The sequence below is a fragment of the Aptenodytes patagonicus genome, chromosome 5 (assembly GCF_965638725.1).
Source record: "Aptenodytes patagonicus chromosome 5, bAptPat1.pri.cur, whole genome shotgun sequence".
NCBI classification, from domain to species: domain Eukaryota; kingdom Metazoa; phylum Chordata; class Aves; order Sphenisciformes; family Spheniscidae; genus Aptenodytes; species Aptenodytes patagonicus.
In genome coordinates, this window is record NC_134953.1 from 3227764 (window position 1) to 3245232 (window position 17469).

General features: G+C 37.5%; 1 protein-coding gene across 4 annotated transcripts in view; it reads right to left on the minus strand.

The window, feature by feature from the left end:
* The window catches only part of NRG3 (neuregulin 3), a 427079-nt gene that overhangs the window by 242258 nt on the left and 167352 nt on the right, over positions 1-17469 (minus strand). For all 4 annotated transcript variants that reach the window (XM_076338348.1, XM_076338347.1, XM_076338349.1 and 1 more), the window contains exon 2: positions 7712-7841. In XM_076338348.1, coding sequence (XP_076194463.1) covers positions 7712-7841 — 130 coding nt within the window. The remainder of the gene's footprint in view (positions 1-7711; positions 7842-17469) is intronic.

Consider the following 17469-nt stretch of genomic DNA (forward strand, 5'->3'; position numbering starts at 1 on the left):
AGGTGCTGACAAAATTTTAAGGTTCCACCAGCTTTAAGTATTCTTGCTAGTGAGACATGAGAATAAATGCTAGCACAGCATTGCTTCCTAATCTCCCACTTAGGTGCCAAATCAAGAAATCCAAGAATTATTAGCAGTCTCAAGAAAAAGTTATCTCAGCTGCTGAGCCAGCAACTACATTTCTCACTTCTCTCTACTGAAATTCAAGGTCATAACCCAAGCCTTACTTCAACCAGCTGAAGCGATCATGCCAAATGCAAAAGGGAGCTGAATTAGGTCTCTTTCTCTTCCAGTCCTCCAGAAACAGATGATAGTTTACTTCAAGCTTCCAAGAAATATTTTTGTTTCACTCACATTACTGGTTGTTCTAAAAAATGATACTTCTCTTACATTTGGGAACTAACTGTGTACATACATAAATGAAAGAATTAACAGTTTGATTTGACAGCTATTATCTGTGAATTACAAATGTGTGGCTTAAAAAAAAAAAAAGTAGGCAGGGGGATGTGCTAAGCTTGTAACTATGTTTTCCCATACTTTACGTTAACTGAAGCTGGATTTACAGTAGTCTTTTAGTATTCTGGGAAAAAGAAATGAATTCCACAGTTTTTCAGTCCTCTATGCTGACATGAGTTTAAAATATATACATTCGCTTAAGCTTCAACATTAACTTTGGATGAACAGCTACGCAATTTCTCCTTCATTTCTTCTTCTTCCTCAAACTCTTTCAAGAATGTTAATTTGAATAAGCATTTCAAACGAGATGAAATAGACTACAAATTTTATTTTGGTTTTATGGATATTTGCTTAAATCAAATGAATCACAGGTGAATTAAGCTAAATTAGTGTGTAATTTAAATATCTGGGCATGCATTTTATGTGTACAGGCACACACACAGTCTTGTGGCTTTTACCTTATTGCTCTGACTGGAAAAGTACATCATCATCATAACCTGAAGCAGAAGTGTAAATTTCATGACTTCAAAAGATAGACATGGAACTAGAAAATTATACTGTTTAGTAATCAAAGTTTTTCAAAGGGAAATCATTAGAAAATCTGGCCTGTTTAAGGTGCTCAGCAGAAAGCAAGTAAAACCTGAAATACTATGAATACAGACTATAACATCTCAACAGAAACTTACAACTATCACTAAATACAAAGCTTTATTTTATCCTGTATTTCTTTTTACCATGAAATTAATTTATTCTCCCCCAAATAAGACTAATACAAACTTGTTTTCAGAAAATGTTTAAGAGGGATAAATGGATAATAGATGTTTTGCCAGTGACTTCTCTGGTGCACAGAGCTGCTTGAAGGAATGCTACTACGTGAACAGCAACAACAGTAATAAACACCGATTTATTGCAGTACTCAAAAATTTAAGCATGTGCTGAAGGGTGGATTCTTTTAAACACATCAAGGGAAACATCTGTCATGACATTTGAAATACAGACTGTTACACTGCTGCATTGAAACAATAAGTTTTGCAGATATTTGAAAGTAACTGAACTTCCTAAGACTTTTCAATGTGCATATATATTTTTTTTTCAAGCTGAAAGTATTTTCTACTGCAGAAGTTACCTTCCTCAATCTTCTGTAAGTATCAGCTAAATGCAATAATCTAGGGGAAAATCTGTAAATAAAAACCACTGTAAAATGGAGTGTTAAGATTGTGAAAATTAATCGATAATTAAAGTACTTTGACAAGAAGCTTTCTCAAGAGCCTCTGTCTTCTGAATGTTAAATTATGAAAGTGTGAATCAGGTGTTACTGAACACAGCCGTGTTTAGTGTGCATATCACATAATATGTTCTTGCACTATTTCACCAGGGGAGGATGCTAAAAGACTCAATCTTTAACTCTAAAAACTATTTGTTATTTATTGAATTCTTATATCATAATATCAGATTTGAAGGGTTTTAATTTTAGAGGACTATTAGGAAAAGAGTATGGATAACTGAGAAAGTACTGTTTTTATGCAGGTGAAGTTTAGTATTTGGACAAAATAATTTAATTTTGATTCTGATTAACTGATTCTAATTAAATGAGCTCAAAGCTTACGTGTTGATTACAGAAAATTTCAGACCAAATGGTAAAAATCATGTAAGATTAGGTAATACCAAAAAAGTTCCGATACCCAGGTAACAAGTACAAGTCCTACAGATGTCTTGGGCTTTACACCATTTCATTTTGAGGTTTAGAAACCATTCTTCTTCACGGTTCATAGCTAAAAAGGTTTAAAAAGATAAAACAGGTATGTGACAGCAAAGCCATGCAACCTCTTCCTGTAATTTCAAGGGGCAGGAGCTTGAAAGGGAATGCACAGAAGTGGTTTGGGTTTTGGGGGTGTTTTTTGTTTGGATTTTTTTGTATGAAGGAAAATATCTAAAACTAGACAAGAAAAGCATGAGTTTTTCCAATAAAAATGGAAAAGTAGTCAAATTGCAGATTTGTCATTAATATTACTTAAAGAAATAAAGGCTTTTATTTATTTGTTGTTTACTAGCACTGTCTTGAGTATATGAATATAGCTGAGCTGACTCTACCCTTGGGATGCGCAGTCCGTGCAACCGACTTCTTGGCCGGAATTTCTGCTTCCTGACTTCTTACAGGCCTGAGTTTTGAAAAGTATCACAGTCACAATGCTTTAGGCACACAGGCTATTTTATTTGAGCTAACAGAAACAACTGCATTGCTGAAGGCAACCGTGAGTTGTAAAAGCACTGCTGAATAAGCAGGTGATGTAATAATAATGCAACGTGATATCCGTATTAAAATATAGTTGCTTAACAACAGCTTGGAGCTACCTAATGTGGTATTTCAAGTTCACCTCAGCTTTTCTAAAGTAAATATGAAAGTAAAAATGGCAGCATTTCCAGCTAATGATGTGTGCAACTATGCAAAGATAATCTCGATATGTGCTACAGCTATGCTCATAAGCCAATAATTTTCACAACAGGAGGTCTGTTGATTGCCCTTGACATGGAAAGAATCCTAAATTTTAAGCACAGCTTTCTTCCTCCTTTGAATTCTTGTAGCTGTATGTTATGTTGTCAGGTTAATGCAATAGATTATTTTTGGTGAAACTAACCTTGTAATATTGTGACACCAATGAAATGTTTTATTTATTCAATAGCGAATAATTTTCTGGGTTTGCTTTACTTACATGTTGGAAGCGCTCTGGAAAAGTGTCACTGTAACATAAGATGGGGGAACACACAAAATGGAGTAGCTGGTATTTTAAAACACCTCGGTCAGACTGCAAAAGCCTAGATAATAAGCCACGTAACTAAACCAGGGAAATTACATTCTTACCTTTTTAGATTTTTAACTTATGGTTAAGTGCACGTATCATATGCTGTGCTCAGAGCTGTTCTAAAGTCCAATCTGTTTGATCCCTTTCTCCTGCTTTTACTGACAGCAAGGGCTATGCCTGGATTACGGTTACTACTGTGCAAAAGACTCACAATAAAACCTGACAGTATATAAACATTTATCCAAATTGGACATTCATTAAAAGGGAATTCAATCCTTCTGGTCTCACGACAGATTTTAAATGAAGCTGAGCAATGCTGGTATCGTTTTTTAATCAACTAAGAGTAAAAATGGAAAAAAAATTATGCATAAAAACAAGCAAGACCACCAAGCTCAAAATTCATCAGAACAAGATGGATACATCAAAAGTAGATTGTCCTATGAAATCTGAAAACTCTGGGACAGTAACCACAGTAGTGCTCTTTGGATGCATACGTACAACCTGCTGTAATTTGGTTAACTGGGAATGATGTTTTGTTCACTGTGCATTTGTGAGTCTATTCTTTCACTCTGTTGTTAGAAAACTTATTCAGGTTTTATACTGCTTCCTTCGTTAAGGAGAAATGAAGGGCAGGAACAAATGGCAAAAGGAATATATCATCCTACATACTCAAATCTATAAAAAGTACATTAGAGTTCATTGCCAACACCAAGATTTCCAGTGCATACACAAGTCTTAATGGCTTCTTTCAGAGGAGAAATTTAACAGTGCAATCCTCTTCTCCCCTCAAAAGTTTTAGCCACTCATTCATCCAGTGTTTTCCAGTCCTAAACGGGTAATCAGAAGAAAATGAAGGGACTATAAAGAAAAAAAAAAAACAACATAGAAGGATTCATGCCAAAAGAACCCCAACCCCAAAAACCCAGAGTGACTTGAAATAGGGTCTTGGAAATAAAATTCTACAGACTTCTGTACAAAAACTTCTTTTTTTCAAGCCTGCATTATGTAATACCCAGTTAAATGCCGATGTGTCACTGTTGACTATGTACTTGATTTGTTTTGTGTAAATAACAAATAAAAGCACCCTCACCATTCAGCTTAAATTCTCAAGAAGGCAACAGGGGAAAAAAATTCAGCATATGGAGAAGCTAAATATGAAGTTTCCCTACTGTTGACCAACCCTATCCTTAAAACAAGCTCGTGTTAAACCATTCACAAAAATAAATACTGAAGTCACACCTTTAAAATAGCACAAACAACATCCAGAGTATCCTGCTTGTTACCTAACCACGCGGGAGAACTCTGCCAGTTTACATCCCCAGGCAAATTTTCACCAAGGGACTGTGTAAAATGTAGAAGTTCAAACAAAAATGGAATTATATAATTTGAAACTATAACCATTCATATATTTTTTTCCTCTAGTTGTCAACTAAGCTAAAAAAAAAAATCCAACGACTTCAGGACACCTCCTCTGTAGATGGATAAGAATGGAAGGTGCATGAGCAGGGCTGCTTTAGACCTCTCACCCTTTACCAAGGGTGCATGCTAGTCCCACTCTCCACAATTACAGGTTCAAACTAGGTAAGGCATGTATCTCACAAAACAGAAAAAAGCTACAGAGCCAGTGCTCTACAACGTCCAGCTGCCAATGTCATTCATTACTGACTGCTGGAGTTCGACATGTGCTCATCTCCTCCTATTGTCCAACAAGAGCATGATGAATTTTGTCAACTCTAAAAGCTGCTTGAACTGCCAGTTGAGACTGACTGTGTCGACAGCATGGTTCATGAGGATACAGAAGAGGTCCAGGATGTAACTCAAATATGTATTAATTGCTATCAAATTGCCTTTTTTTTTTTGCTTTAACAATCATTAGCATATTTGTCCTTAAACGTGTACACACAAGAACAACTGCACAACTGCCTAAGCATATCAGCTACTAACACTCTTTAAACCTGAAAAAGTGGGATGAAAGTTTTTTGCTACATCAAGGACTTCTATCTGCAGCTGTTCCACATGGCAAATTCCCATTTCAGTAAATTGGTGCTCTGTTCCCAGAACAGATGCAAAATCAAACTCCCAAAGAGAATACACAATGCAGCTTGATTCTAAGAACAAAGTATCATTTCACTCTCTAAGTCTTCATAATTCTGTATTCAAATGATTCTTTTAATTGCAATGGGGATTCCATAACCCTTTCATTCTCAGGGAAAATTACTTTTCTTCTAGTTAGAGGACAAACACTGTACATCAACATTGTATTTTTCTGTATGTGTACATTCTAGCTGCTATTTCAGAGCATGGTTCTAGGCTACAGACAGAGAAACACCTGCATCCTGCTCACTACAGCACTGGTCCTGACAGAGACATACAGTCTGTTACCAAGGTAGAGATTCAAAATTTGAAGGTCAAATTAAAAGGTTTCTCTTCATTAATGACATACATATCAGTACCATAACAGGGATTCTGAACAAGCTGCTGCTTGCAGTGCTGAAGGTCCTTATAGAATTAAACAAAGCATTATAACTAGTTTAATCACCTTTTAAATTTTAAAATGTCTTCTCTTGCTGTATGAATTTTTATTGCCTTACACATGTATTTTCGTGTTGCACACTTCAAAGTACCCACTGAACTAAGCAGATGTTTAATTCCCAGAGAATGTGTCAATGCCTGAAACCTGCACAAGCAATGCAAATCTGTTACACATGGGAGCTAACAGATTCACAAATGATACCCGTATTTCCCTGTGGAAGAATAGCACAAGAGAAGGTGATGAAAAAGTTTCACTCTGCTGGAAAGAATGAAAACTCAACACTCTGGCTCGTTTAGTTAAGAGGAAAAGCTTCTAACCGTTAGTCAGACTGCAGCATTAGAATCACAGCAAATAAACAAGAAATTGGCAAAGGCAGACAACAGGAAAGATCTTGAAAGTCAAATGAAAAAAAACCCAGCTCTCTTATGAGATATACTCCTGCAGATATTTAAAAGTTTACTCCATACAGTTTACTAAAACAGTCTGTTCAAAGAAATTAGCTAATAAATTTACCAGCCTAATTAAAAATTCTCATATATATCCATTTCTCCCTGCTATTAATTTGTATCATTTATGTCTGGTTTGAATATCTTGACAATGAAAAATGCTTAAATATTTGAGTGATATAATTCCCTTGTTAACAGCTCATGACACTTCCAAGAAAGACTGAAAATCACACACCTGCTTTGAGGAAAAAAAAAAACCAACAACAAAAAAACCCCACAACTTTAAAAAGTTTTATAATGGAAGTTGAAAAAAGTCATCATTTTTCCATAATTAATGACTCATAACATTTAATTCAAGAAGCATGCCATAAGAAAACATAAAATAAAGAGGGGAAACGAATGGTCACTGAAGCGCGTAAGAGTGAATGGGAAAAAGTTACCAGCACAGTATTAAAAATAAAAATCTTAGGAAAATTCTTCTGATGATAAGCAGACTTGCATCAACCTTTAAATCCATAAATTTCTACTTTCAAACCAGGCACATATGATTTTGTGACTTCTTTTTCTACTTTCAGTGGGATTTAGCAGCTTAACTCCCAAATCATTCAGGAAAGTTTCTGAGTATCTTAGGTGCTTTTTATTATTTATATTAGAGATGTCTACATATTTAGATGCTCAGTTTAGAATTTGGGCGTATAAGCGTCTTAGATATACCTTCTGTATGCCAGATACAATATCGTAGGAGTACAGGTTTTCATTTTGGACCACTTCTATTTAAAAGATTGTTTGAATAGTTCAGAATTTCTTTTATTCTCATCTTTAGGAAGACGTTACAGTATTCCTTCTGCATATCACTCCCTTTTACTGGCCACTACATCTAGAATAGTTATATTTGGTGTTCTGGTTTTCTTTTCTGATATTCTTTTAAATAAATTCGAGATGGTCATACACGTTAACAGAAGTTCAGGAGCATAAAACTGTACAACAGCTATATAGCAGGTTCAGACAGCTATTACAGGCCATTTTATCTTTCAGTCATTAGACTTAAAGTCTAAATCTTAAAACTACTAACTGAACTCTTCCTCTCTCTCAATCAACAGTGCATACAGCTATTGTCAAAGCTCTAACCAAAGTAAAGGAACGCTTCTGGTATGCAGAGGAACATAAGATTTTAATATGTAAAAAAGAAAACATTAATCCTTACTTGTTTATATGATTAGAAAATAGAATATTGAAGATTTTTCTTATCTATAAAAGTAAACCAAATGTTGCTTTTTGTATTTCCGTATTTGTATTTATAAATATTACAGACTAGTAAAAAAAAAACCAACCAAACCATCAACTGTGAGGGATGCAATCAAATTGGAGGCAAATTCCATTGCTTTATAACATTCTAAGTCTAAATGTCTATTTTTTCTAACCCTGTCTCCCTTGGACAGAAGGCTTTTTTTGCAACTTCTTCCCAAACGACTTACCGGCAGTGTTTATGTGATCCTGTTAAGGTTTCAATCACAAAGCATTCCCCTTCGTTGAGACAATATGCAAGATCCTTGTCTTTGCATGGCTTAAAGTGCTCAGATCGCTCAGTGGAATACGTTGTAGTATCTATGAAGAAAACAAAAAAAGGAAAGAAATGCTGTAAGGCTAAATATTGAATGTTCTTAAAGTATACGTTAAATAAATTTGATCAAACTGGTCTCACTAACATCAACTGATCAAGACAGACTAATTAACAGAAACCAAAAGCACAGGGCAAGCAAACTTCAATGTGACTGCGATATTATTTGCAATCAAGCTTCTTAAAAAGATTCACAAAAGGAATCTTGTATTTGGAAATATCAGCAGAAAAACAAACTAGACTGCAGCAAAGTTGAGTACAATTTCAACCACTTCCAATTTCCAAAGTATCCCTTCTAAAATGTAAACACGGCTATTTTGTATTCTTTAACTAGAACAGTATTTTCATATTAATATACTGAAATATGTTTTTAAATAAAATACACTTTTTTCATGAAAAAATGAGCAAACATAGTTAATATAGTGACAACCTAAAAAAAACAAAACCACCCAAACATAAAACCCACAACAATGAAAGAAAAAACAAAGCCAAAAACCTAAGGACAATGCTAATTTGATTCACCAGTCATAAAAATTGGCCCAGAACTTAAACACAAGCGATGTGCCATAGATTGTTTCATTTCAGGTACATCATCTGTAAGTTTCTGTAGGTCCATCTGAACATGCCCCACAGCACAGTTCAAAAAAAATTGATTACAGTTTGGACTATTGGCTGTAACTTTGGAATATGTAGTTAGATAATCTAATCTGGAATAGGTTGACAGCACGTCAGGGTGAACTATCATTCCTGTCTTCCAATATATCTCTTTAAAGAGAAGGTTTTTTTCTAATGAAGCGTCATTTTCAAAGTACACAATGACTTCCATAGAGCCATGGCTCAATCTTCATATACAGTCTTAATTCTCAAAGTTAAAATTCCTACTAACTTTGCAGGGACAAGGACCAGGATCTAATATACTAATGCATACTAGAATTATAAGAGAACATTTCATCATCTACCATACAGACTATCACAAAATATTCCACTGCCTGCTGTCAAAGGAACGAAGCTGTGCTCAATGGAACTTTGCAAACATGGAACTTTGCAAACTCAAAATTATATAAACACATTAACTTGCTTTCTGCTCATAACTCGATACAAAGTAAATGTCCGCCAAGCTAATACCAAAGTTGAAAACCAGAACACTGAAATACAATTCACCTGCAAGTATGGTTCTGCAAGAAAACTCAGGTAATTCCAAAAATCTTTCAAAGTAACTTTTTTCATTCTTAGTGTATTTTAAATAAAATAGTGCTAACAACTTTTCCTGGTTCTCCAGACTAAGTGAAGGAAGATTAATAAGAGACATTTGAAAAGAATAAGAAAATCCACATCCTAATCTTTGTATACAACACTTTTTTTTTTCCCCAGAGAGAAAATATTTTAGTTCAAAGTTTTCAGTGGAGACAAAAAAAAATCCTGGGAATAAACTCCAACAGTCTCCCTTCAAACGTTTTTGTAGATTCAGAATGAAAGGTCCTGCCATTTTCCCCGATAGCAGCACTTATGAAAAAGGTGCAGGCTATATAAAAACTACCATGTTTTTAATGACTGCAAGCAAACCCTGAAATGAAATGTATCAAATTGAATTTTGGAAACGATACAAGATGTTTGTAAATGCAAACAGTTACTATCACATCACTTGACATTTCAAGAATGATCTGGCTTTATGCAACAAAAATATCTTCAGGTAGAAAAAAGGTAGCCCAGTTACCTTTTAAGGTCGATTTTACACAGGAGCACTTAAATTACCATTTAAAGTTTGCTTAGGCAAAAAAAATTAAATATAAACAACAGTCATCAGACATAGAATCACAGAATAGTTCGGGTGGGAAGGGCCCTCTAAAGGTCATCTCGTCCAACCCCCCTGCCCTGGACAGGGACATCCTCAACTAGATCAGGTTGCTCAGAGCCCCGTCCAACCTGACCTGGAATGTTTCCAGGGATGGGGCATCCACCACCACTCGGGGCAACCTGGGCCAGTGCTTCACCACCCTCAGCGTAAAACATTTCTTCCTTAGATCTAGTCTAAATCTACCCCCCTCTAGGTTAAAGCCATTCCCCCTTGTCCTGTCGCAACAGGCCCTGCTAAAAAGCATGATATTTCTATCCCTTTTGAATACGGAAAACTGAAGATAATATTATTTGAATGCACTTGTGTTAATTACAAAAGGTAACTAAAACTGTTTGATGAGCAGCAACTCAACTTAATATGGCTTTAGAGAACAAAACACTTACATTCGTCAGCCTGCTCTGAAGAAACAATCTGTGCAAACACCTTTATGAAGGTAGTTGCATAACAGAGACCAAAGTCATCTGAGATGTCCCCAAAGCACAAGAGCAAAACTAAGGAGACACACAGTATCACAAAGCGTGTCTTCGAGGTAGTGACGTACTGAATTCTCAGAGCACAGTGTTTGAAGTGCAGGATACTCCGCTCCTACCATAACTAACTCAAAGTAGCTTGTCAAGGTCAGCATTTTAAAGTTTTAGATTAAATATATTCTTCAGAGGTTTTCTTCTGTTTTATTTTAATCATTTCTCTGTTCAATAGTATTCAAGATTAAATCAAGTCCACAGCAGCAATTTTTGCCAATTCAGCAGTGTCAGAGCAGAGCTCAGACTGAGCACCGTGACATTTTATATTGGCAAAAGTGCCACTGAAGATACAGCTACAGCACAACTTAATTTGAGTACTAATGGAAATTACACTAGTAATTGGACCTCTCTGCTGATATAAATTGTTAACGAACTATGGTCAGCCATTGCAGCAAGCCAGCCTTCCAGGACTGGAGCTTCCGACACTTCCAGAGGAGTGATGTTGTGCTCTGCCCATGTGGAGCGATGCGGAGCTGGAGTCAAAACGCTCCGCTCAAAGCCCTGTCTGTTTTATTTATAAACAGGCATAAGCTGTGATACTTCATTTTCTCCACTTGGACATGATTTCAAGCTTTTCTTACATTGTTTTCAGTTCTGTCTCTGGTCTTTCAAATTAAGCACGACAGTTGTAGGTAACAACGATGCTGACAGCTTCTTATGACAGCCTAGGAAAGCACCCCTTATGGCAAAAAGTACACAATAATTAGTACTTTTTTTTTTTTTTTTTTAAATGAATACATTCTCATTAAAAGTCAGTTATAAGTTACAGCCTTTCCTGTCTTGGAAATATCTGTGCAAGTCTAGCCAGGTTGATGCCCATGGAAACATCTGTCTCTGTACAGCTGATCTCTGGTCTGCAAAGACCAGATGTCTTGGCTGCAAAGTTCATTCACTAACATTCAAAAGCTGTGTTAACTAATTGATATCCTAGATATCCCCAGAGCTGTTTGGTATTTTCTGCTGGATATACTCACATACAGGATATGTGAGTTTTCTGAAAGGTTACAGTCCCGCTGTTATTTCATGTTGCACTCATGATGAAACAAAACTCTGTTACAGCTTCATTAAATATTGGAAAAAACTAAAATCTAAAAACCTGTTCTAAACAGAACTACAGAAAAACAAAACAACGGAAAACACTTAGAGGCTATACAGTTTTCTTGATTCTTTTTCTAATAAATAATAAATCCTATTGTCTTATTTGCTCCCCTGCCCCCCCCCCCTTTTTTTTTTTTTTTGGACTCCTAACCAAATACTGAATTGACTTTTCCATGGTTGAATTGTCCTTCATAGCTTCAGAAGCCTGCCAGTATCCACCACTCTATTGTCAAGTTTGATTTTTTTTTTTTTTAATAACTGATAAAACCTAGGCATTCACAAAATTACTAGTACAGCCCCTTAATTTATTTCTAGTCTTTAAACGTGGGTAACAGACCCAAACATTTATAGGTAACAAAAGGGAACTTCGGTTCAGCATTCATACGTCCTTGAATTCAGTACATAAATGGCAATAATCCATAATCCCTTAAGGTCGTCTTTTTTTTTTTTTTTTTTTTTTAATTGCCAAGTGTCCAGGTGTTTCATGCAAAAGCAGCAGGGGCTACTGATTTCTGCTGGAATCTTTCCAACCAAATTGGAATAAAAGAATTTCTAGGCACTTTTGCTCTATTTTTCTTGCCTCACTTTATCAGCAAAGCTTTATGCACGATTCCCATACTCCAAAAATGAATATACCACTGCCAAGTCTCAAATATCAGTGTTTAATCAAATGAAATGAATTCAGTTCACATTCCAAAGGAAGGCTTCAAGATCTTTTATTTAGAACCACAGAATTGGTTAAAAAAATGCAGTCATTCGGGAACGTTGAAAAAAATTCAGTAGGAAGTTTTCAGATGTTATTTTGTTAAGGTCTAAAGCTTGGTCTAAAGAAGTGTTAGTGACTTTGTATTCTTGTCTCATTAATCTATTTCATCATGTTTATACCAGCACAGGATGGCTCATTATAGCTAATTCATTGAACGATCTTCAAGGCATAATAGGGATACTATAAATACCATCTCCTCCTTCAAGGCTATACCAGATTCATTGTTTCCAGTACTATGCTCTGATATTAATAAACCTGTAATTGCAAAGGACAAATGCAGGAAAAGAGAGAATGCAAGATTTAAAATATCCTGGGAAACAGCGGCATTCGTGGCAGCTGTTTCTGTGCAGACTGCAGCAGCAGCAACCATTCCCACCCACCACATCTGTCTCGCAGCATTCTGGCTTTAGAAACAGATTTTACTCGATACATCTCAAATAAAAAAAAAGTTTTCCATGCTAGCTTTAAATGACACCCACACCGCATGCACCTCATTGTAAACATTTTTTCCAGGTAGACAGCCTTAGCTGCCATAGAGAGAGTGCAAAAAATGACCCAGGAGAACAAGAGATGAGAAGACCCTGCTTAACTTTTCTGAAGTCACTAGCGGACAGGCATCCAAATTTTGTAGCTACGTAGTAACATTCACTTACTAACACAGGTATGGCAACTACCTAGTGCATTACCAAGGAGGAATATTTAAGATGCGATATTTGGTTTAATGCCAGAGCTTACACACCGAAAGACTTTTTAAAAATACTGCCTATTTTGACTACCATTGGGCATTACCAGCTTTATAGATTCAGTATCAACATGCAAATTAGCTTTTCCTTTATCTTCTTGTCTATTTATAACTGATCATTTCTCTGAGAACCATCGACTTACTGAGGCACCAAAAAAGCGAGATGCTTATGTTACATCACTGATCCCATTTTTAAATGCACTACAAAAAAGCCAATTACAAACAACTGGACTTCCTCCGACAACGCAACTCCAGTTACCAAAAAAAATCCTTCTCAAAAAACCCCACCGTTTTTTTACAATATATTTTTATATCACTGTTGCATTCTATAAAAAAGGTAACATAACAGGTCATTTAATAGCATACAGAGAGTTAAATTTCATGTTCAGTGACATCAATGGCAAAATATTTACAATGACTCAGTATAACCAGGGTTCCCTGCAGTTCTTAGAGGATCATGTAGTGCTTCTCTCCTGATATTTTAGTTATGTGGTAGCCCTACTAGAAAGGATCTTGCAAAAAATGAAAATTACACACAGAATAGTTAATATTTTACTTTGTTTACTCACAATACCCTGAATCTTAAAAAAAAAAAAAAACCAAACATATAACCTGAAATTTTTATTCCTGTGCTTTTAGAAGTAAACGAAAGGTGGGTAGGGGGAGACGATACCAAGCCCTAACAGGATATTCATTAAGGGAGAAGGAGTGGAAAACTTAAACACTAATTGCAAGTGTTTGTTATGGTTTAGCCTTAGCTGATGGAAACTCTTTCTTAAGTTGTTGCTATTTGTAAAGTAAACATTCAAGACACACTCATTTTTAATGCAAAGCAGAGATCTTCCAGACTGCACTGCTAACTGAACTCTAGTTGGCGTTAGCCATGGGAGACTGCTGGGATAATGGAATTTAAAAATTCCAGTAATAGATTATGAGCAAAAACTTAAAGATACCTAGAAATTAAAACTATATTTTTTAAAATAATAACAAGGTTCTTGTTCTAAGCTTACTTGAACTGTTTACATGCGTTTATCTATTATTAAAATAAAAAACAATAAAAATATGAAAAATATTTTATTGCATTTACAGAGAGAGTTTTGTATTAACTAGCAACCGAGTTCTGAATGCGGATTACTCAAGCAGCTACCCCTTAGCCATTTTGGGCCAGACAAAATTTTATTTAATCCAATAACACTTCAAAGGCTTTGATTGCATCGTGATATAAAGCAGAATTGTGCTATAGATATGGGAATACTTGGAGCTTTTCTATTATCCTTCAGATTCAAATGAACGAATCAGTATAATTTAGCAACAAACTGATAAAGCAGCAGATGCTTCAAAACAGTCATTTACACTAGCTGGCTTCCCGGCCGGATTGTGGAGGTAGCTGAAACTGTTGTCAGTGAGAGACGGTCCGAATGTTTTTCCTTTGTATTTACTTCAGAGGATTATGTAAGAAAGCTCATGTGATATGAACTGAACAAGCGTATTCCTATGAAACATTTCTCTGTGGGTACAACCAACCACATCCTTGAACGGACTGCTTTTCTCCCCATACCACCAGAACACAGCATCACATCCACAACTGCATAGAAACAACAGCTCTAGCTCCAGAATCATACAAGAAATTAAAGAGAGACACAGCCCTCTCTCCAAAAAGCAGCACACGCTCCCTGTCGGTGACTCCAAAATTAATTCTTAAAGCGTGACCTTGTTTCAGAAATAAATGTTGTTCACGTTTTCCAAATGCTTTATCGGTTTGAAATCACAACACACAAATACTAATCCATACCTTGAAAAATATATTAAAGGATTTTCAAGCTACTAGTGCATTATTAGCAAAATAGCATGTGCTATTAGAGAACTGCTTGCTTGCTGCAAAACTCTTACATATTAAAGTATGTCTTTGCTTTCACAACTTAAAAAAACCAAACCAAGCAACCACTATTTCTAAAGCCGATGTACAAGAAAAATGACCACCTAATGGTATCTTGCAACCGAAACTCAAAAGCAGAAAAGCAAATAAAGTTAGCATCGCTTCGGAATGTATTATCTGATCACAACTGCCAGAACTTAAATACTGAACGCTGAATACCAATGAAATTCATCTATATGTGTGCAGAATTGCACATCAGAGGCTGCATGCTCCTGTACAGCTCAAACCGAAATCAGTGAAAGCTGAACAAATGGGAGATGACTCAGGAGAGAGCCCCATGAGACACAAAAGGCCAGGGTTTTTCCAAAGTTCAATGTCTAGGAGCCAAAGAAACAGGAGCGACTAAAACTCTAAAAGGTTTTAGCATTCAATATGAAGGGTTATTTTGAAAATTGAGTCATGACAGTTGTGATGGGCACTCTAGGCGCAGAGTGCTTTTGCCAATCAGACATGTATTCAGGTGTCCTTTGGTAGAACTTCTCATTAATTGATCTAAAAGAAATTCAGAGAGGAACTCTGAAAAAGCTTGTGCCAAAAGTGGATCCACCACCCCCCAGCAGGGCTCCTCTCTCCTTTGACCCCTAGTAGTCCCTGCCGTCTCAGTATACTGACATCACTGGAGTCACCAAAAGGCCTTGAGGTTGGATGGCACCATTGCACCAAAAGGGGACACCCTTTTGGGGATGCGGAAATAGCTCTAGGAAATGGTCTCCAATAGATGGAGAAACTGAAATACAGTTAAATTAAGTGACTTTGCAGCACAAGGCAAAATAGTAAGTTTAAAAAAGAAAAAAAAAAAGAGACTTCCAGGGGTGCAATCAAAACTTTGGGGGGGGGACCCCAGAACAATTCTGCATAGGTTAAAACATGCTAGAAGAAAGCAAGCATAAACACACTACATCTGTGATATCTGCAACCACCAGTGCTCTGCAATGAAAAAAAAAAATTAAACAAAACCTGGTGTATCAAATCTAGAGTAGAGTGCATCAGGAACTTTGTGATGAAACATTTTTGGCTCAGTTTGGCTACTGAAGAAAATGCTAGTTTGCAGCAATGATTAATCATTATTTATCAAGAAGAGTAATAAAAATAAAGTTGCCTTAACCAAATCAAAATAATTTTCCTGTATTTTTCATGCTCAGCTTCAAACAATCTCGGGAGGATTCAAATCTCGTTGCCTAGGGAGGACTGTTACTTTAACTGGGTTTGGTTGGAGTTCCTTGTAAATAAGTTAAATAAATAAGTTAAAGTGAAGAGTTTCAGAACTTTGCACTTTCAATTCTGATATATTTGGAAATATAAAGAAAAGGAGATATAAGAGAAAATAGAGAAGAAGAAAATATAAGAAAAAAAATACAAGAACTGCAATGACCTAAATAACTCAATATTACTACAGAAGGAGTATGAAAATGGTGTTACAGTCATGATTACATGTAGTAAAAAACCCAATTAACAGTCCTCCAAATCTTTTTCTTTCTTAGATCACAGCTGTCTTCTCTCTCCTCCCGCCTCTGAAGCACAGCACGGGGGTGGGAGTTTAAATTCAAGGACCAGGGGAGAGAAAGATAATGACAGAAACCTTGGACCTTGATGTCTATGCCGGCATGTGCAGTTAGTTCCTCCTGCACCCACCTGTGCTACAGCTCAGAGGTAACAGTGCTGGAATGAACTGTAGCCTAATTCCAGCAGATCCCACATGTGCTCTGTCTTGTCCCACTTCGCCCGATTCCCATCACAAGTCACATCAACAATCCAGTTTCTTTATACTTTATATGTAAGTGTCTTCATAACCCAGCAATAAACCATCAGCAGTTCATTCTACAAACTCCAATCACCAATCCAGACGTATGGGGTTTGCATGGCAAGGTTTTGGTAGTGGGGGGGCTACAGGGGTGGCTTCTGTGAGGGGCTGCTAGAAGCTTCCCCCATGTCCGATAGAGCCAATGCCAGCCGGCTCCAAGATGGACCCGCCGCTGGCCAAGGCCGAGCCCACCAGCAACGGTGGTAGCACCTCTGGGATAACGTATTTAAGAAGGGGAAAAAAGTTGCTGCACAACAGCAACTGCAGCCGGAGAGAGGAGTGAGGATGTGTGAGAGAAACAACTCTGCAGACACCCAGGGCAGTGACGAAGGAGGGGGAGGGAGGAGGTGTTCCATGCGCCAGAGCAGAGATTCCCCTGCAGCCCGTGGTGAAGACCAGGGTGAGGCAGGCTGTCCCCCTGCAGCCCATGGAGGTCCACGGTGGAGCAGATATCCACCTGCAGCCCGTGGAGGACCCCACGCCGGAGCAGGTGGATGCCTGAAGGAGGCTGGGACCCCATGGGAAGCCCACGCTGGAGCAGGCTCCTGGCAGGACCTGTGGCCCCGTGGAGAGAGGAGCCCACGCTGGAGCAAGTTTGCTGGCAGGACTTGTGACCCCGCGGGGGACCCACGCTGGAGCAGTCTGTTCCTGAAGGACTGCACCCCGTGGAAGGGACCCACGCTGGAGCAGTTTGTGGAGGACTGTAGCCCGTGGGAAGGACTCGCACTGGAGAAGTTCGTGGAGGACTGTCTCCCTTGGGAGGGACCCCACGCTGGAGAGCAGGGGAAGAGTGTGAGGCGTCCTCCCCCTGAGGAGGAAGGAGCGGCACAGGCAACGTGTGATGAACCGACTGCAACCCCCATTCCCCGTCCCCCTGCGCCGCTCGGAGAGGG